The sequence below is a fragment of the Dermacentor albipictus genome, chromosome 1 (assembly GCF_038994185.2).
Source record: "Dermacentor albipictus isolate Rhodes 1998 colony chromosome 1, USDA_Dalb.pri_finalv2, whole genome shotgun sequence".
NCBI lineage: Eukaryota > Metazoa > Arthropoda > Arachnida > Ixodida > Ixodidae > Dermacentor > Dermacentor albipictus.
The window spans coordinates 485,824,427-485,844,783 of NC_091821.1; the positions used below are offsets into that span (position 1 = coordinate 485,824,427).

At 46.5% G+C, this 20,357-nt stretch overlaps 1 protein-coding gene across 3 annotated transcripts; it reads right to left on the reverse strand.

Annotated features, from left to right (window-relative positions):
• Positions 1-12,999: 12,999 nt before the first annotated feature.
• Positions 13,000-19,588, reverse strand: LOC135912054 (cuticle protein 10.9-like). 3 transcript variants are annotated; one of them, XM_070538123.1, is made up of 4 exons: positions 19,572-19,588; positions 17,689-18,040; positions 14,960-15,106; positions 13,000-13,540 (listed from the first exon to the last, which is right to left on the reverse strand). In XM_070538123.1, the coding sequence occupies exons 2-4, from the start codon at positions 17,716-17,718 to the stop codon at positions 13,187-13,189; spliced, it is 531 nt and encodes a 176-aa protein (XP_070394224.1). In that variant the 5' UTR covers positions 17,719-18,040; positions 19,572-19,588; the 3' UTR covers positions 13,000-13,186. The 3 variants fall into 3 exon arrangements, with proteins under 3 accessions (XP_070394224.1, XP_070394221.1, XP_065300503.1); XM_070538120.1 differs by lacking the exon at positions 19,572-19,588 and adding an exon at positions 18,374-18,431; XM_065444431.1 differs by lacking the exon at positions 19,572-19,588 and adding an exon at positions 18,286-18,380.
• Positions 19,589-20,357: the final 769 nt, after the last annotated feature.

Below are 20,357 nucleotides of genomic sequence, written 5' to 3' on the forward strand. Positions count from 1 at the left end.
TGACCTTTGGTGGGAGAAGTTTAGTTTCTTCGTTGAGGGCAGTCTAAGAGACAAGAATGAAAAAAGACGATATACGACAAAGTGAGCGCCGTGTGCTGCGTTACCATGAATCTATTGTTTCAATAAATAAAGGAGGTGATGCATACTCTGGAAACGATTCCGATTTATCAGGGCTAGGCATATTACATCGAAGATTTTTTTAAGAGCACTCTGCATTGATTCTGCCCCGTTATCACTTTTGGTAAATGGTGGAGACCCATAGCATGTGCCTGGTTCTGCGTAATCTGGTTTCTTGGCTGTGTTACTTTTCTTTAAGTGGCAAACGACAATTGTGCAAATTGACGTGATCATGACAAAGAAAGCTGCGCGTAAGCGGCAGCGCCTATTTGCTGGAAGGCACTAGAGTACTTGGTGGAAAGCACATCGTACACCGGCGCACATATGTGGCACGCAGACAGGGTGCAGCCCACGCACATCAAACACACTAACACGAAATCAAGATACGGGCGACACGTGTGTAACCTGCGCCACACGTGCACATTTGATTCTTTCCAACTAACACTGTTGCAACGCGCACTGAAAGATCGCACACTGCACACGGGTACGTTGGAGATGGCGTCAACAATGTATAAGGCCATACAGTTGATGTTAACGACAGCAGGAAGTTATTTAAAATGAAGTGATGGCACAGCTAACACGGGGAGGAGCGGAAGACGTAATTCACGGGTTTTAAGATATGTGACCGAAGTGCAAATAGTTCGAATAACACCACAGCGACAGCGTTCTAGATGGATAACATTCTCTGATGTCGAAGGCCACTGTTTTGCTGGGTGCAGACAGCAGAAGTGATTCAAAATTGAAAATGCGTCGTAGAATGCGTCTTGCCACATCTATATGTAGTTGAGCGCAGTGCGGCACAAAAGATGAGTGTACTGGTTAATATTTTAGTCATCACAGAGGCTGTCGACGTCGCACAAGTCCACAGATGACGCTGGTGCCTTGCGGCCTCTTTGTCGCTCTACGCACGGCTTTTTTCGAATGAGACGTTCACAGCATCCATCCCTTCCGGCTGTTCTATTTACAACGAGTCGGTCGGGTGTGCGAGCTGCAACGATGTGCTTGTTTAATCGTATGTTTTTTTTGTTTAGTGTAATGAAATGTGACCTAATTCGCGCCCTTATATGTGCCAAAAGGCACCTTAGCTCTCGCTGCTAACTCGCCGTATGCGTGGCATGCCAGCCAAATGTGGACCAACGATGTTCATGCGGTGGAGTGCGTTCCCTTTGTCTCTCGTAGTTGTAGAAAGTAGGGAGGATGTTGCAAAGATATAATCCATATTGTTAGCGTGCCACTGCTCGTCCACTATGCACCGGCTCGTAAGCTGGGAGTAACATCGGAGCAACGGCAACTTGGAGGGCGCTTTTCAACCGCGTTGTACCATTCAAAAGGTGAGTAACCGTGCTTGCTAACTACACACGTGTTGTGCGCGCTCCTCGTGGGTGGCACATATTAGCTTGCGAACGTGGGAAAGAGAACTCCCACGACAACAGTGAAACCTATGCTGATGCTTTCTGAGCGGGGGGTTTCAGAATTTAGTTACGCAAGTTTATTGTCAAAATGCGAACTTGAAACTATTGATAAGCGTTTTCTCACGGGAAAGATCCCCTGCGGAAATAATCGTGTTCATCATGCGCGCCTGTGCGTGAGCTCCCCCTTTTCTGATGAAATCGCATGACAACGACTCATCTGCCTCTTCACGGATTATAACTGGAATGACGTTTCCTCGCTTACAAATGATTCGACGTTGTAAATAATCTCTGCTTACAAGGTGTTCGGTTTACAAGCAGTATTAGGGAAAAAATGTAAGCTGTCACAGCTTGCTACTGGTACGGGCTTCTCTTCAAGACAAGGGCTGCTGCCACAACTTTGACGTAACTAAGCAAGGCAGGGGAGAGTTGCTTAAACTAAGTCATGACAGAAACTCTAGAGTAGTTATGTAAACAAAAGTTTCTTCTAATGCGCTGCTGCTGCTGCGTGCGTGTTAAAAATTTTGCTGTGTTGAAGCAATGGCGTCCCTATTATCATGACATTCATCATTGACTTCGACTTTGTGCTCTATTTCCATACTGCAGGAGTGCAGGCATATTTTTCGTGACTGTTTTTACATTCTCATTGCATGTGTTCGCAATATGACAGTCTTATTGTGCCGCGACTATAAGCGAACGCATAATTATTCTTGTAGGGATGAAGCCATGACTCACAATAATGTCCGCATAATAAACCGCGGCCATAGCTGCAGCAGCACGACGTGTAATCTGGATGGACATTTCATGTATTCTTTAAGTGTACGTGTTCCAAAAAATTACCGACGATTATGTTACTTCATAATGCGAAATTTGAGCACAGCAAATAAGCTGTTTCACATTTTCGATAGATTGAGGCAAAGAAATCGAGCAACACATGTATGCGCTATCACAGAATTTTTTTTTATTTTTTTATGAGCCTCCGCTTCGGCGGCGCGAACGGCAGGGTCTTCTCGGCGGCGGCGCTTAGCCTCTGCTTCGGCGACGCGTACTCCTGGATCATCTCGACGGCGGCGACGGTAAGCTTCTGCTTCGGCGGCACGCACCTCTGGATTCTGACGGCGACGGCGCTGGGCCTCTGCTCTGGCAGCTCGTTTAGCAGCAGCAGCAGCAGCAGCAGCAGACGGAGGACTTCCATCGGTCGTCTCGCTCATGGCTCAGAAAGAACTGGCAGATAATTTCGCAGTGGCGAACGGCAGCGGCAATTTCGGCTCGGGCGGTGCACATATACAGATCCGCCGCCACCGATCTGGCTCTCTGATTGCCACCGCACAGGGCGAACGGCAGCGGCAATTTCGGCTCGGGCGGTGCACATATACAGATCCGCCGCCACCGATCTGGCTCTCTGACTGCCACCGCACAGGGGTTGCATTGGAGGAGGAGCGAAGAAAGGAATTAAGTTCGAGCCGGCGCTTTGACAACCGGAGACTCGCAGGAAGAGGGGGGAGGGGGGGGGCGTGTACACCCAGCGGCGAACGATGGGGGCAGAAGCGCGCGCAGCAAGCGGACAACACGATAAAGGGAGGAGGGAAGAGATAGCAGCGACTGACTGATGCCGCTGACGGCGATAGTAAGTGAACCCCAGCTGCGGAGTTGGTTTCAGGGACAACGCCGCCGATGCCGACACAAACAATATGATACCCTCGCTTCCGCAGCGCTAAGAACCAGGTCTAGCCGTGGGAAGGTGGTCACGTATTCGTCGACGTGCCGGGGCCTACGTGAAATAACCGGCGCGTCGGCAACTGAAGAGCACCCTATCCGCCACACAAGAACAGGGGGGGGGGACCCTTTCCTCCTCTTTCTGCATGGCGGCGACGGTGTTCTATGCAGTCACGTTATCTTGACTCTCTAGCGGCGTCAGCGGCATCCAGCGTTATCAGTCGGTCGCTGCTAGCGCTGGGGGGATGAAAGGGGGGCGGAGCTGGTTACGAGGCCGACGACAACGCCGACGACGACGCGAAACCCAGGAACGGACGCCAAAGAGCTGCGCTCTAAAAGCAGCATTTGGCTATCATTCTTGGATATGTTTATGGAGATATTAATAAACGCAACTTAATTTGTAGGCTAAATATTTATGCAACTTCATTCCACTTGCTGCATATTGTCACGTGGTCGTGACGTCAAAGAACACAGTAGCAGTACTGTGAAAAGCAAAACTAGCTTTTATTGGGTGAACCTGTGCCCACAAAACAGGCTACACTTAAAGCACAACGAGAGCGGCGAACACAGTCGGCGATAGTCGAAAATCTGATCAGCGGGTCAAGCGCGTCGGCTTTTATAGAGCAGTCGTCGAATGTTCCAGACTAATCGTTCGGACCCACGTGCCTCCCACAAAGTTCTACACCATTCGCGTCAGGTGATGAAATCAGATAACATAACGTTCGGCGACAACAGACAGCGGATAGAAGCATCGATAACGTTCCACAAACTTCGGATACATACAGGCACGTCCCACGCTGTGCGATTACATTTTTTAGGCTGCGAAACGTGGTTGCCCGATAAAGATAAGTATACGTGTCAATATTTTTGTTCGTAGACATTATGCACACATTATCGTGTTCTGCATAAAACTGGACCTCACATGTCTTGACATTCAGTACTTTTTCTCGCATCATTGGCTTGGCTGTAAGTTAAATTATATTTTTGCTAATTACACGGTATATTTCTCATTTTATGTTGGTTTTATTTCTTTTAAACTGTTTGCTATGAAGTACCATATACTTCCAATATTTTTCTTGCTGAAGCTTATGCTACACGCATGCGCAGCTTTTGTCCAGTGTAAAAGAATTCGAAATGTAGTGTGCCATATATGTGCAACATGTTTGATCATGCAGCATGAATACGATTGTTTAACATTGATAGTTACAATTACTACTGTCTTGTTCTAATAATACCTGTCACTGGCAAATACACTATAGATGAGCTCGAATTGTGCTGTGCTGCAGTTACTTCAGTAGTGAGTGTTTTACTGGTACGCTTGCTGTGTTTCATCTCCCTTTCTTTATATTGTTTGCAAGCTACCCCCATTCATGTAGTAGTTGCGTGCCTATGTCTACCGCTGCAATGTCGAACCGCGTTTGCACAAACTACACGGTGCCAACAGACACTCATATCTACTTTTGTGTATTTCTGAGAGCCAGCCGTGTCCACTAGATGAAACTTGTATTGTCGGTTTGAGTTTGTCGGTCAGTTCATGTAACTTTTCAGGACAAGATTTACAAAGGGAAGAAAGGAAGACAATACAACGTTACTTTGGCTAGCAGCTGACTGTTTAAGTTGATGATAGGATTAAAAAAAAACGTCCCTGGATGCGCACTGGTATTGTGCGCTATTGGAGAAGGAAGGCGGAAGTCGTGACACAAAGGCGTGGAATCACGATAACCGGCATTTGCATTGAAAAAGTAAGTAAATAGGCGCAGGCCCATTTCTATCTCTTGTCATCTAGAAAGGACGCCTTTCTTCATACATTGATAAAGGGGACCGGCTCACAGATCTTTTTATTTATGTGGTATGTGTGGCTGATTTAGCCTGGCAATTTTCAACCATGGGTGAAAATAGTTAAACAATCTTAATCAGGCCTGAAGCCCCATTACAGCAATGCATGGCCAAGTCGGCCGAGCATACTGGTCTTTTGAGTGAAATATGGTGATATTATAGGTAGATATTTAGGCACCGGCCAGTCTGCCCTATGTATGTACATTTGACCACATATGAAGGGAATTTAGTACACGGCCTCTGGCGCACACTGGACAAATTTGGCGGTATCTTTAACGAAGGAAGCCTCACTTACCTTCTTGCCTTTCTCAATTCAGTTGTGAATCGTTGTGCATATACTGCCTACTTTATCTTTGCTGGAAATATATGTGCTTAGCAGTCCACATGTTATTTGAAAAGGGCACTCAGGCAGTGGAGGCTGGCTTCGTTAAAGGTACCCAAAACTGATTTTGTGTCCTCAAGGGGTAGTATAGTCTGTTCTTTTGATGACGTGTATATTTGGTCAAACGTACATTAGGCTTGAAAACTGACGGGTACCTGCCTCAGCATGCGTCTAAGAGAGCACCATAATTCACTCAAGTGTCAGTGCGCTCGTCTTCATTTGACAATTCATTAACACGGCAAACTGTGCGTCGGATTTAGATCGTTTATCTATTTTGTTCACCTATGGCGACCAACTGCTGCAACAAAGTCAGTGAGGAATACCACATCTTCAAATCGGACGTGTCTCAACCAACGCCCGTTATGATTGCATGACAAAGAACGCTCTTTAATGACACACAGTAGTAGTCGCCATGCTGATTTACTCAGGTTTTTATGCAAGTGTTGTTTATCAAGGTATTATAAATTTGTTTTTCAACTTGTGCCCTCCGTCTGAAAGAAGTTCTCTGGTGTAAACGTTAAAAAAACACCAAACGTAGTGTGGTGTATTTCTTCATTGGGATGTATGCCATCATACCAGAGGCCAACACAGGCATGGCATAGTAGGCTTGAAATGTACGAGAACTATGCCAGTAACTGATGCAAATACTCTATAGTGACCGACACTTCGATGTCTCGGCCATGCATTGGGTTGCCCGTACACGAGACACTCGTATGCACATTTCAATGCTAAGTAATCAGACACTCCTGTCATTTGTCGAGTTCAAACCGATACAGCCGAAGTAGTTCACAAATGTAAGAACGCCACAGCTGATATAAGCTGCATGTTGTCCCAGCCAAGAGCAATTTCTGCGCACTTTAGTTACTGCTGCACTCAAAAACCTCAAAGTGGTTCCTCAACAACATTGTGTGAACATAATTTTTTTGCAGAACTAGCTATAACATCTCCAAATAGTTATGCAGCAAGTGATACAGTGTGTCTTTCTGTGGTTGATTGCGACGTTTTGTTCTTTTGATGGCCTTTCTACCATGCACGGTACGCATGCACTCACTTCAATATGATGACCCTCCACCTCAAGAATAGCCTCTCCTCAATAAGTAGCGAGATCAAATGAAAGGAAAATAACAAATAAGTAACCAGACGGATGCTACGTTTTCCTTTCATTTAACCTGCTCGTGCGTTGAAGGTAGCAGTGCTATGCGCAATAAATTATTTTCTTATCTTTCTTTTCTAGAGCAATGTCTAACATGTAGCATATGTACAGACCTAGGTATACATATTGTAGGCAGCGTCGCAACTTCGTTTGATATATATATATATATATATATATATATATATATATATATATATATATATATATATATATATATATATATATATATATATATATACATATATATATATATATATATATATATATATATATATATATAAACGAGAAGAAAGGGGGTTAACCGAGGGACCCGATAATTATTAGTCATATCAGGAGAAGCCAACAAACACTGACACCAAGTACAACATAGGGGAAATTGCATGTGCTTAATAAATGAAATCAAGTAATGATAAATTAATGGAAATTAAAGTGCATGAAAAAACTTGCCGCAGGTGGGAACCGAACCCACAACCTTCGCATGTCGCGTGCGATGCTCTACCAATTGAGCTACCGCGGCGGCGTTTCCCCATCCACTTTCTTGGATATTTATGTGTACTAGTAGAACCCTGGGAGTGTTAGCCAGCGCCCCCACTCACAGACCTTGGCGGCGGACGTGGAACGTCTTTTTTGCCGCAGGCGTCACGAGAACGTGATCTTTTCGGGTGAAGGCAACTGGTCAATAAACCCACATATGCTACCTGAAGGCATCAATGTTGCCGGATTCGAGACCCTCGTTAAGTAATAAACGAGAAGAAAGGGGGTTAACCGAGGGACCCGATAATTATTAGTCACATAATGAGAAGCCAACAAACACTGACACCAAGTACAACATAGGGGAAATTGCATGTGCTTAATAAATGAGGAAGTGGCGGCATTTATTAAGCACATGCAATTTCCCCTATGTTGTACTTGGTGTCAGTGTTTGTTGACTTCTCATCATATGACTAATAATTATCGGGTCCTTCGGTTAACCCCCTTTCTTCTCGTTTATTACTTAACGAGGGTCTCGAATGCGGCAACATTGATGCCTTCAGGTAGCATATGTGGGGTTATTGACCAGTTGCCTTCACCCGAAAAGATCACATTCTCGTGACGCCTGCGGCAAAAAAGACGTTCCACGTCCGCCGCCAAGGTCTGTGAGTGGGGGCGCTGGCTAACACTCCCAGGGTTCTACTAGTGCACATAAATACCCAAGAAAGTGGATGGGGAAACGCCACCGCTGTAGCTCAATTGGTAGAGCATCGCACGCGACATGCGAAGGTTGTGGGTTCGGTTCCCACCTGCGGCAAGTTGTTTTTTCATGCACTTTAATTTCCATTAATTTATCATTACTTGATTTCATTTATTAAGCACATGCAATTTCCCCTATGTTGTACTTGGTGTCAGTGTTTGTTTGCTTCTCATTATATGACTAATAATTATCGGGTCCCTCGGTTAACCCCCTTTCTTCTCGTTTATTACTTAACGAGGGTCTCGAATCCGGCAACATTGATGCCTTCAGGTAGCATGTGTGGGTTTATTGACCAGTTGCCTTCACCCTAAAAGATCACGTTCTCGTGACGCCTGCGGCAAAAAAGACGTTCCACGTCCGCCGCCAAGGTCTGTGAGTGGGGGCGCTGGCTAACACTCCCAGGGTTCTACTAGTACACATAAATACCCAAGAAAGTGGATGGGGAAACGCCGCCGCGGTAGCTCAATTGGTAGAGCATCGCACGCGACATGAGAAGGTTGTGGGTTCGGTTCCCACCTGCGGCAAGTTGTTTTTTCATCCCCTTTATTTTCCATTAATTTATCATTACTTGATTTCATTTATTAAGCACATGCAATTTCCCCTATGTTGTTCCTGGTGTCAGTGTTTGTTGGCTTCTCATTATATGACTATATATATATATATATATATGTGTGTGTGTGTGTGTGTGTGTGTGTGTCGGTGTGCCTGTGTGCATTTGTGTGTGAGTGTACTATTCCGCAGAGCTGATCCGAACATCAGCGAGGACAATGAACTACGCCATCTAATGAGGGGCGTAAAACGGGAACTGTTTGAATGGTTGGTTCGGAGCCCGCCGCGCACCGCCGCTGAGTTTCGTTCAGAGGCGACAACAATAGAAAGCACGTTGCAACAGCGATCAAGGATGTACAACCGGGAGATGAACATCGCCTCCGTAGACGCAGTTCCAGCCGTCTTTGGAAATAGCGTGGAGTCATAGGAGAGCTCATGCGATCTGTAGTGCGAGAAGAGCTCCAGCGGCTACGGCTTGACCGGAATTCTCCAACGCCGTCTTCGCTGGCGGACCTGGTTCGTGAAGAGGTCAGACAGGTGGTCCGGGAACCACAGCTCAGTGCGCAGTCCCAAGTACCACGACTGCGCCAACCGAGTGTTTGATATGCCAATGTGCTGCGGCAAACTCCCGCACGTGCTGACGTCACCGCCACTTCCTCTATGAGTAGCTCGATGCCTCGAACTACGCTGCCGCCACCCGAGAGAAGACTCAGGAAGGCTGATGTATGGCACACTCCTGACCGAATACCCCTCTGCTACCACTGTAGGGAGGCTGGCCACCTGTACAGAATTTGCCACTATCGCCAGGCAGGGCTTCGTGGCTTTCCGGTGAACGCACCTTGCCCCCGATATGGTGAGCGTCCATCGGAAATCGAAGAGCACCTGTCCACTCTTCAGAGCTCCCCATACACGTACCAGCGACACCAACCTCGATCAGCAGCGCCGTTTAGGCATCAGTCACCGAGCCCTCGCCCGTCTTCAAGCTCCCCAAGACACCGTTCACAGAGCCCGCGTCGGGAACACTAGAGTCAGCGACCTCAGGAGGTAAGGCCGCTGGCAACGCGAAAAGACAAGAACCTCCATCGATGACTCCGAGCGACAACGAGGGACTCAGAAACCAGTGCTGTAAGAGCGACGTTGCCTCCTATTTACGTGTGTTTCTTGACGGCTACGAAGTGAACGCGTTAGTGGATACAGGTGCAGATTACTCGGTAATAAGTACTGAGCTGGCCAGGAAACTGAAGAAAGTGCTGACTCCTTGGAAGGGGCCACAAGTTCGTACCACAGGAGGACACCTCATCGACCCCACTGGCAAGTGCACGGCTAGAATAGGAATCCGAGGCTTCACGTACGTTGCTAGATTTATTGCCCTTCCCGAGTGCTCAAGAGCCTTGATTATTGGCATGGACTTGTTGCAGAATAATGGCGCTGCAATCAACTTGCGGAAATCATGTGTTTCCTTTTCTACAAACTTCGCTGTCGCAGCATTCAACACTGAAGGAAAATTCGACTCCCTTTACATTGCCGATGACGACGTGATACTTCCTCCTAGATCCAGCGTAGCCGTCGCAGTAAGGAGCCCCGCGTTCAGGCACCACGATGGAATTGCAGACAGCAACACCAGTCTCCTAGTCGAAAAAGGGATCTGCATGGCAAGAGGGCTTGTTTAGCTGCGTGGTGGATGTGCCAACGTTTCCCTCACTAATTTTGGAAATGAGGTGCAACATGTCCCGACGGGAACCGTTATTGCCAGCCTTAATAACTTGGTCCAAGTAACAGAACTGAACATTCCAGAGATTTCAACATCGAAATTCCAAGATATGGATGCTGTCCTTGCAGCCATCGACATCGAACCAGGTCTATCGCCCAGACAGAAAGAGCAAATAGAAGCCGTCGTAAGAGAGTTCGCCGAAAGTTTTTCAAAGTCATCCAAATTCCGGCGGACATCTATTGCCAAACACCGGATAATTGTCGACGAATCAGTGAGGCCTATTTGCCAGCATCCCTACCGAGTGTCACCAAAAGAGAGGGAAGCTATAGGAAGCCAAGTTAAGGAAATGCTGGAAAAGGATGTAATTCACCCGTCGGCAAGTCCATGGGCGTCGCCTGTGGTACTTGTAAAGAAAAAGGACCAGACCTTGCGCTTCTGCATTGATTATCGAAAGCTGAACGCTGTCACAAAGCGGGATGTGTACCCACTTCCAAGAATCGATGACACTCTTGATAGACTACGAGATGCCAAATTCTTTTCCTCCCTGGCCCTCAAAAGCGGCTACTGACAGATCGAAATGGACGAAAGAGATCGTGAAAAGACGGCGTTTGTGACGCCAGACGGACTATATGAGTTCAAAGCGCTTCCATGCGGCCTTTGTTCCGCACCTGCCACATTTCAGCGGATGATGGACACTGTGCTCACCGGTCTGAAGTGGCAAACCTGCCTCGTTTATCTTGACGATGTAGTGGCTTTTTCTACTACCTTCGAGCAGCATGTAGAACGACTGCGGGCTGTGATGGAAGCTATTATATCAGCAGGTCTGACGATAAAACCACAGAAATGTCATTTCGGCTTTCGCGAGCTTCTTTTCCTCGGTCATGTCGTCAGTTCAGAAGTCATTCGCCCTGACCCTGAGAAAACTGCGGCAGTGGAGAAATTTTCAAAACCAACCGACAAAAAGGCTGTTTGGCGATTCTTAGGACACTGCGCCTGCTACCGACGCTTAGTCTAAAATTTTTCAAGGATCGCCGAACCACTAACGCGGCTAACACAGGAAGACGCGCCTTTCGTCTGGTTGAATGAGCAGGAGAATGCTGTCAATGAGCTCTGAAAGCGTCTTCAGACCCACCCAGTTCTTGCTCATTTCGACGATGAAGCCGCAACTGATATTCATACAGACGCAAGCAATTTAGGCCACGGTGCCGTCCTTATTCAATGGCAAAACGGAGAGGAACGAGTCATTGCGTATGCTAACCGAACACTTTCGAAGGCTGAGGTGAACTACTCAGCGATAGAAAAAGAATACCTCGCGGTGATATGGGTCATCAGCAAATTTAGACCGTACTTATATAGCCGACCATTCCGAGCTATCAGCGAACATCATTCCTTGTGCTGGCTGGCGAATGTTAAAGATCCATCTGGACGGCTGGGAAGATGGAGTCTACGGCTGCAGGAATACGATATAACGGTCGTATACAAGTCCGGCCACAAGCACAGTGACACTGATTGCTTGTCACGTGCACCGATTGAATACACGGAATCTACGCTTAGGGGAAATGAACAGGATGAACAACCTCCCGGGGGGATGGCAGAAGTAGTAGCTCGGATTTTTGAAGGGAGCATGTGAGATTCATGGGCCACGACGGCGTCTGCTGCGGCCTGTAGAGTGTCTTGAATCTCTCCGTCGGAGCCGCCAGTCGTCTTCAGTCGTCCAGCTGCGTGGTGGATGTGCCGCCAGTCGTCCAAAGAGTGATGTCATCGGCGTAGAGTGAAAACTTCAGATCGGGAATAGACCGCAATGCTTGCGCCATCGGCACCATAGAAAGACTAAAACGAAAAGGGGACAGCACTGAGCCTTGAGGCGTGCCGTAGCTACCTAAAGCGTATGAAATGGATTGCTCTGTGCCTATGTGTATCGTTGCACTACGGTTGGATAAGAAGGTACATATGTAGTCATATGTCTTTCCGCCAACCCCAATGAGATTAAGCTCTCGGAGGTTGGCGGAATGTGAAAGGTTATTGAAGGCTCCGTGGAGGTCCAGATTGAGAATTGCTTGCGTATCTAGACTGCTATTGGGAGTAATGATGTCATGCTTAATTCGAAGTATGATATCTTGGCATGAGAGAGATTTTCGAAAACCTACCATTTCTGATGGATGAAGATTGTTGTCCTCCATGGATTTACTGAGTCGTTTGAAGATGACGTGTTCGATTGTTTTACCTAGACAAGTGGTTAGTGATATAGGCCTGAGATTAGAAGTGTTAAGTGGTTTGTTTGTCTTTGGAATAAAAATTACCCTGGCCTCTTTCCACAAGCTAGGGAGGGTGCCAGTGTCAAAGCAGTGATTGAAGTACGCCGTGATGGCTGTGACAAAGTTCTCGTCTAGATTGCGGAGTATTTTATTGTTAATAAGGTCGGGGCCTGGTGCTGACATTGTGCGCAGGGTGGCGAGGGCATGGCGAACCTCTACTTCCCTGATAGCGGCGCTAAGTAGCTCGTTGGTTTCGCCTGTATATTTTGGCATGTCATACTTCTGAGCAGGAGGCAGATGTTTATGGCGGAGGTCGTTGAAGAATCCGTTGAGATTGTTTTTTGTGCGCATGTAGCAGTTTGTTTATGCTATGGTTGTCGTGTGTACGCAATATAATACGGTATAATAAGTGTCGCAAGAGTTGCCGTGTGCGCTTGTTATCAAGGTTGTCATGCATGCATTCACACACCTGGCCCCACTGCTGGCAGGAAAGTTGTGTGGCGTACTCCTAGATCTGAAGGCCAAATTCGGCTATTCTGAGTCTTAGTTTTCGGTTGACCCGTTGACTCTTTCACCGTCAAGAGTTCGTACAGATACCTTACTTGTCACACACAAAAAAAGGAGCAGGAGCACTTGAAGATCACTGAAGCAGTCTTTTATTCGCAGTTAAGATTCGTTAACCTGCATGTATACAGTCGTAACTGTAGAGTTCATAAGAAACGCCTCGGCTTCTGACAACGGCTGGCTAGCCTGTTCCTTCGACAAGGGAACATCGCCAGAAGCTGGGTCAAATATTCAGCAAACACTTCCCTACGTTACGCACTTGACTATCTAGACCAAGGACGGCTGTAACCGAAGCCAGAAGTGGATGCGCTCGTGTAGGGAGAGGAGAAAGGGGAAGATCCACCAATGATTCGGTACTGCGGGCCAGCGGGTAGAGGCTTCGCATTGTAGACCGCGTCGGCACTGGATCCAGGGGCTGTTCCGGGCTCGTTGGTGTCAATCTTTGCGCGGAATCCGCCAGCATCAGCGATGTACTTCACCTGGCGGTAGATGCCGTTGGCGTCCGAGTAGCCGTACATGCCCGTCTTGGTGTTGGAGGCGTCGCCCTGTTCATTGCGGTAGGACCTGGTGCCGTACTGGTCGACGTTGTTGTAGCCGAAACTGTACGGTTGCGGTGGCTGCGTTCACAGATTTCAGATGAGTGCGGCATGCCTATAGCTTAGCAGAAAGATAATGTGATGATCAAGATCATTTGTATCTAAGGTTTCATTTGTGCGCGAAGCTTTTTCAAAAATTGCTCTTTCAAGCTTGAAGGCGTTACTTGCTGGAGGCATCTCGCTGAAAGAAATTTTCTATCGCGGCGCTGTTAGGGTAGTTACAACCCAGCATTTTTAATTATTTCTAGATATGTATTAACAACAATTACCAGGTATTTAAAGGTATTAAAATGTACAAAATATACACATATTTTAAGCTTGCAGGTGGATTACGAATTTCCAAAGAAATCCACAGCTATTCTACATGCGAATGACCGGAAATTCAACATCCATTCCTGATGTTGAATGATCTTCACGACCTTCCTGCCTTCTTTTTCTCGATTACCGTGTTTGCCGCACAACATACGATGCTTATAATTTTCTTTTCACATAGAAAATGATTACCGCTGGTCCTATAAGGGCCAGCACGAAGCACCTGTGGTCGATATGCAGCTCCCCATTTTTTCGCCGAACAGCTGCTCATTTTTATTATCAAATTAGGCCGTTATCTACCCCCTGCTTTAAAAAACCGCACAGATATAAGTAAGTTTTTCTCTTTTCAAACGTTGCAATTGCTCCAACGGCAACTTTTCTTCGTCAGACTGTGAAACTGCATTGTTGTTTCATTAATTCTTTACACCAGGCAAAGCGTTCACATATCGACAGTACAAATAATCGCAGGGAGCAGAGCTCGGGAGATCATGAATGGAATTTATGCCACCTACTATAGAAGTCAGGATGGATATTTTTTTACGCTTCTTTTTGGAAGTGATGACGCTTGCCATTTTACTGGACTTGACAGAGCAATGGCTAATAAGAATTACCTTCTGTTTACGCGACGGGCGCATGCAGAAGTTAATTATCGTGACGATATTGGCTGTGCAACGTTATCTTTGGTGCTTTTTCGTTACTCATGCTGCTGTTGGCCTTCGGAATGTTTTCTTATTTTATTCGGTGCTGCTTGAAGTATTAGGTTCACCGTCTAATGGAAAACCAAGGACCTAATGGTATTTTGCAGGTCCAGCGACAGTTTCACATCCTCAAACATTTTTATACATAATTGCTGATTCAAGAACGGTAATTACAACTTCTTGCGCGAGGACTAGTATTTTGTCGCTACAAGAGCACATGGATTCTTGCCGAAAGGGCAAATAAATATCGCGATATAATTCATGAAAGGAAAGAGGCACCGCACAAGCTACCTGCCTTACTTAAACTACGCGTTGTATGTCACCTTTTGGCAGAAGCTACAAGCTATACATCGTCTTTTTTAGTGCGTGTGGCCTCACAGCGACGAAGAAACGATACTCTTGTATTTTGTATACATCTGGAGGTACTCACGTAATACTGTCCTTGCTGCGCGAATGTGGCGCCGTAGGAAGAGCCAAAGGCGCCACCAAGTCCACCACCAAATCCGCTGCCGAATCCGCTACCAAATCCAAACTGACCGCCGCCGAGAGTCATGGAAACCATGGAAACCAGGAGTACCTGAAAAAGCGGAAATCAGTCCGTATTATGCTACCATTAGGTAAGCTGCAGAACATTGCGCAAACCATCCCTTTTAAGTAGTTTAGCCGAGGGGAATGCTAACACTAGCGAAAGCGGTGTAAGTAATAGTAATATATATCAGTTGAACGTTATAGACAAGCAAATTGCCATAAATATCAGAATAATTCCACCGCCACTCGACATTCCTAGAACAATTGCATTATTGTGTCGAGCCCATCCATGGCCACAGTTGGTTCATTATTTTGCACTTCCAGTTTACTCCTTGGATGGCCTCTGGCCAACTGTCCTGCCTTAACATTTACAGGTGTAAAACAACCACGTATCGCTTTTTGGTCAAATGACACGCGATCCGCCGACCACATTTGGCCTTGCCGCAGGCATTCAGATATTTGTCTGCCCTTCACAAGTCATGTTGTGTTCCATCAAGTGAAGGGTGCCTCAATAGTCCAACCTGCTATAGAAGCATATTAAATAGATCTAGGTTGTGGCGCCATCTACAGAAAAGAAAAAAAAGAAAGGAAGAATATGGAGCAGCATGCTTCGGAAATAGCGGGGTGTGTGCGACTTAACGTAGTTCCTCTCACCCATCTGGAAGGTCATCTGCTCCCCATTTTGTGAAGCCTGCAGCGGGCTAATAACTAAGGCATTATGATATTAACACCTAGGGTTGCTAAAATCATGCTGTTAAGCTCACAAAGCTAAAGAAAGTGCAAACCTCCCTAGGGAATGAATGACTCCATCAGTCAAACACAGCGACAACATTGATCCTAAGTTGATGACACTCCTTCGACGGGCGCTGCCATTTTCTCAACATTTTGCCAAGGTTTCCCTTGCGTGCGTCAGCGTAGAACGCCAAGAGCAGCGTACTCGCGTAACACTCTTATGTTGCTTTTCTATTACAAATTCGCAGCTTGGATCACGCAACGTGCAAGCGAGATATAGATAACAACCCTCGGAATGTAGCCCTAAAGGCGAAGCATTTCTTGCGATAGCAAATTATGAGACACCTATCTGCAGTAACGTTAGTAGTGGTATTAGCTGTATAAGCTGCCATAAAGATTCGCTTATAAACTAAATTAACATGCACGCTGTTACGCATGTGCAAGTAAACAAGAGCCGATGATCGCGGACAGTCGCTTTCAGAAACCTGGCGTCCTCAAGAGCAGCAGCAACAATGAGCAAATTCCGCTTCATGGATGCCTTTCGCTTCAAAGCGAATCGGGCTCGCGAGAATACGGCGCATGCCAAGCTATCAGCTGGCCTTCACACCAACCGCAGATTACCTGCAAGAAGCGACGCACCCGGTCGAGCTGTACGCAGCGGCCGGCAGAGCAGAAGCGAAGACGCGCGCTACTCTGTCTCCCTTACCGCGTCCACGCCTAACGGGTGCGCGTCTCCCTGATCCCACCTTGCTGGCGAGACAAGTCATCACGCACCCTCCCCGCCATCCTTCAGTGCGGGCGCGAGAAGGCGATGCCCCGCCAAGCAACCATCCTTCTCGCCTCACCACGCATGGCCGCGATGTTACCGCGCTTCGACTTCTACGGACAGTCACTGTGACGTCCACTACGATGGTGTTTATCTGCCTGGAGTGTCCATTAAATTGCTATCACAATAGAAGCTTTTATTGCACATGGGTTTAGTGGTAGAATATCCTGCTACTTTGCTATACGCTGTAGCAAAACTACCCACCATGTGCTCCAAAAGTATGTGTGTGGGAAGGTTACACTTATGGTGGTGGATATCCGGCACCGCCGTATCTCCACAAGTTGATTTGCCATCTACTATGGGGCGTATGCACACACTTCTTGCCAAGTGTGTTGTTGGAATGTGTCCTTGTAGAGCAAGGGAATTTATTTTCCGCGTTTAGTGTACAGATTCCTTTTTGCCAAATGTTTATAGAAGATTAGAGATGCGCTATGCATAAGTTTTTTTGCCACGTATCGCATGGGCCATTCCTTCTACATCTCATCCTATTTGCCATGTTTAGTAAAAAGAGCTCGTCACTTGTACTATTACTTACGGCTACGTAATTGGCTTTTAATATGGATTTTTATGAATACTAGCACTGTCCGCTTGGAGAACACTGGTAATTGATAAAATACCCTTGCCTTATATCATGGCATTATTCTGGCTCTTCTGGCTGACCGTAGCAAAAATATTCGCTCGGAAACGGAGGTGGGAGAAGTGGTGACGTGCCATTAGTTCCCAATTGCGGTTAAGTATATTGTCTAAATTCCGTGATCTAGACCAGACGACGAAAACTCTCGCTGCTACCCACCAATTGCACGCTCTCTGAAAGTAGTTAATACAAAATAATCAGCGAAAAGCCGCATCTTGCACGCTATCAGATCAACCGGCAGGCAACATAGGTTATATATTGTTCCACTTTGAAGCTACGACCTCCAGGGTGGAACTGTGAACTTGTACACGTGAATCGGTAGGTGCACGGCTCCTCACACTCGCGGTGCTCTCTCAATGAGCAAATAAAAAAATGTATACGCTTGCGCACCTGCCTCGACCATAGGCGCAGCAAGTAAATTCGAGCATAATGCACTTACCTGCGCGAGGAGAGCTGAAGTCGAATGCATGATGACGGGCAGTGCGAGGGAACCTTTAGGATACTGAAAGGTACGTGCAGAGATCTGCAGACTCTTGCTTCCACGATTTGTTACTGCAGTTTTATCCTGCTCTAAGTGTGCACGGCAGTGTGGAAGTGCTGACAGTTGTGACTGAGGCGCTGTGGCACGGTCGAGCGTTTTATACTGCAATTTCTCTGCCGCAAGATGGCGAGCGCTTGCGTGTGGCCTCCTTGACTCTAGTGGCTCACGTTTTCTGTTGTTGTTGCTGCTGACTTCGCGGCCGCAGCGCCTTTCGACACTGCGTTACATCTAGCTTCGTTCTGGCGCGAAGCTGAAAAGAAATGCGCAATAATTACCTCGCGCAGCAAACAAAAAAGAAGAATTAACGAAAATTAAAATAAACAACCAAGCCAACTGCATTTCCAGTGTTCTGCATTGGACACCGCAATGAATTCGTTATTATGGGCGCACGGTAGATAAATGTACGCTAGCAGTTTGACGAGCGAACAAGACTAAACAAAAAATGTACAGAAGGATATTAAGACGTGAAGGGCGAAATTTACTAAGTTAACTTACGAACAAATTTTGACGCTAGAAGAATCTTATGAAAAAAAAACCTATTCACAAAGCTTCAACTGTTTGTAAGTCCGCAAGCTTGCCTTACCCGTCATTGCAAACTCGAGTACTGTAGCTGAATAAAGGCACGTATATAACGGCGGCGCAGGTGCGAGCTTCAGTGCTTTCGCCAATAGCAAGCGTTAGTTGATTCATAAACCCAAAACAGCCGTCGCAGCTTCTGGTATAAAAGGACATTTTTACGATAGCGGTGTAACGAAGATAATTATGTTCATCTGCGCCGGTCCAGCTGACAGGGTAAGCGTTGGAACGCGCTGTAACTGCCGATTGGTCCGAGGCCACTACATAAAGTCGGGGATGGCGCGTGCTTATAATTTTGTGGCGCGCTCTAATTTGTCATCTTAAAGTACAATGAACAGTTCTAGTGCATAAATGTATTGGGCGTGCGTTGCTGTGGAAGGCAGTAACGTTATTTATGTGCTGCAAACTTCTGCTGAATGTCTGATAGGCTGTTTTTTATGCGCACAAGTGCCGGATTTTTCATACTGCTCGTGACACTCTATTGGGTAGTAAAAAAAGGGGTAGCGTCCGTCACAGACAACCACGCAGTTTGGCATTCGTAAGTTTTGAGTACTTTTTTTATAGTGTGATTTTTTCTCTCACTCGTAGGGCTGTGGTTGATTATTTTTTCTAGAGCTTTTGACGATATAATTATTCATGCAAATTGAAAGAACGAAACAAACGCCTAAACGTTTCTAATTATCAAAACTTGTTGCTGTTAATTGGCTGTTGTCTTCCGTGCTGTTAGCCTGAGCCTTTTATTATATAGTCTACAGTTTCATTTCGCCGCTTATTCGAAGCGACATCATTTCTGTGCTCATGTTGTTGCTCATCCTGTGGCCTACAGTATGAGCGAACGTATGCGTACGACGGGCGGTAATCCTGTCTTTGACATCAAGCGGGACGTCAAATTAAATGACATATAAAAAAGAAATAGCGAATAAAATCGCGTACCGGGGCCATTTACACAGAAACACACACACACACACACACACACACATTAATGTGTGAACACAACGACGCGTATGATTGGACGCACTAATAAATAACGCTGATAAAGGCGCCGCTATGGTGTTGTTTTGCATGCGGAAAATCAGTAACACCCAGTAGACCATGGGACGAGCAGACGATAAAGCAAAAGCGACAGCAGATGATAGCCAGTCTTAGGATTCACTGAAGATGCTTATTCTAAAACCCAGACTAACATCAGTCTTGGAAGAAATTACCTCACTTCCGTCTTTCAATCGCTTCCTGCGTTGTTCTTTCTATCTTTTTCTTTTCTCACCTAAGAATGTATTTAAAGGTGTTTGCCAATACAGCGCAAGAATCTTCGTCCATCCGGCGGCACCCTTAACGTGCTGCGAGCCTTCGGCGCAGTAATGAGGTCAACATGACGGATGAAAGAGCCGGCCACGGTGTCCTGGTATCGCGAAGTGAAGCGTGTGTGCCGATAAGCGCGCTCCCTAAAATGCTTCGTATCAGCAAAATCAGCGTTTGCGTCGCTCGAATTATGCTTCCTTGTCTACTCTCCCGGCTGCACACATTTCGAATTCTTTCTTCAGTGCTCTTGGAAGCAGCTACATGTGCGTGTAATTAGCGGTGCAAATGCATATCGTATGGATTGGAATGAGAGACTGCACAAACTTCACATCAAGGCCGTAGTAATTGCCGTGTAAGTGTAAAGGCCGAGCATATACGTAAAGTCAGAACGCACGTATCCGCTACTCCTGAGGCTTCGAATCTGTCTCAGTGACAGTTCCGGCTTCACATGTTTTAATTATGTCCAGGAAAAGTATAAAAATACTTATCGAGATAGTGGTCAGGCAACGAGACGGAGTCTCTACAATGATATTCACTGCATGCTTACAAGAAATATTCAACGACTGGGAAGGATTAAGAGCGACGATCAACGGCGAATATCTCAATAACCTTCAGCTTGCCTATACATAGTCCTGTTCAACAATGGTGGGCAGTCTTTGTGACAATTTATTGAGGACCTTAACGCCGAAGAG

What these genes read in the sequence shown, in the direction of transcription:
- LOC135912054 (XM_070538123.1), bottom strand. Translation starts at nt 17,718, where the DNA reads ATGCATTCGACTTCAGCTCTCCTCGCGCAG. An exon ending in CTTCAGCTCTCCTCGCGCAG is followed by an intron (nt 15,107 to 17,688) that starts GTAAGTGCATTA and finishes CCGCTTTTTCAG; the next exon opens with GTACTCCTGGTTTCCATGGT. An exon ending in CGCAGCAAGGACAGTATTAC is followed by an intron (nt 13,541 to 14,959) that starts GTGAGTACCTCC and finishes CTGTGAACGCAG; the next exon opens with CCACCGCAACCGTACAGTTT.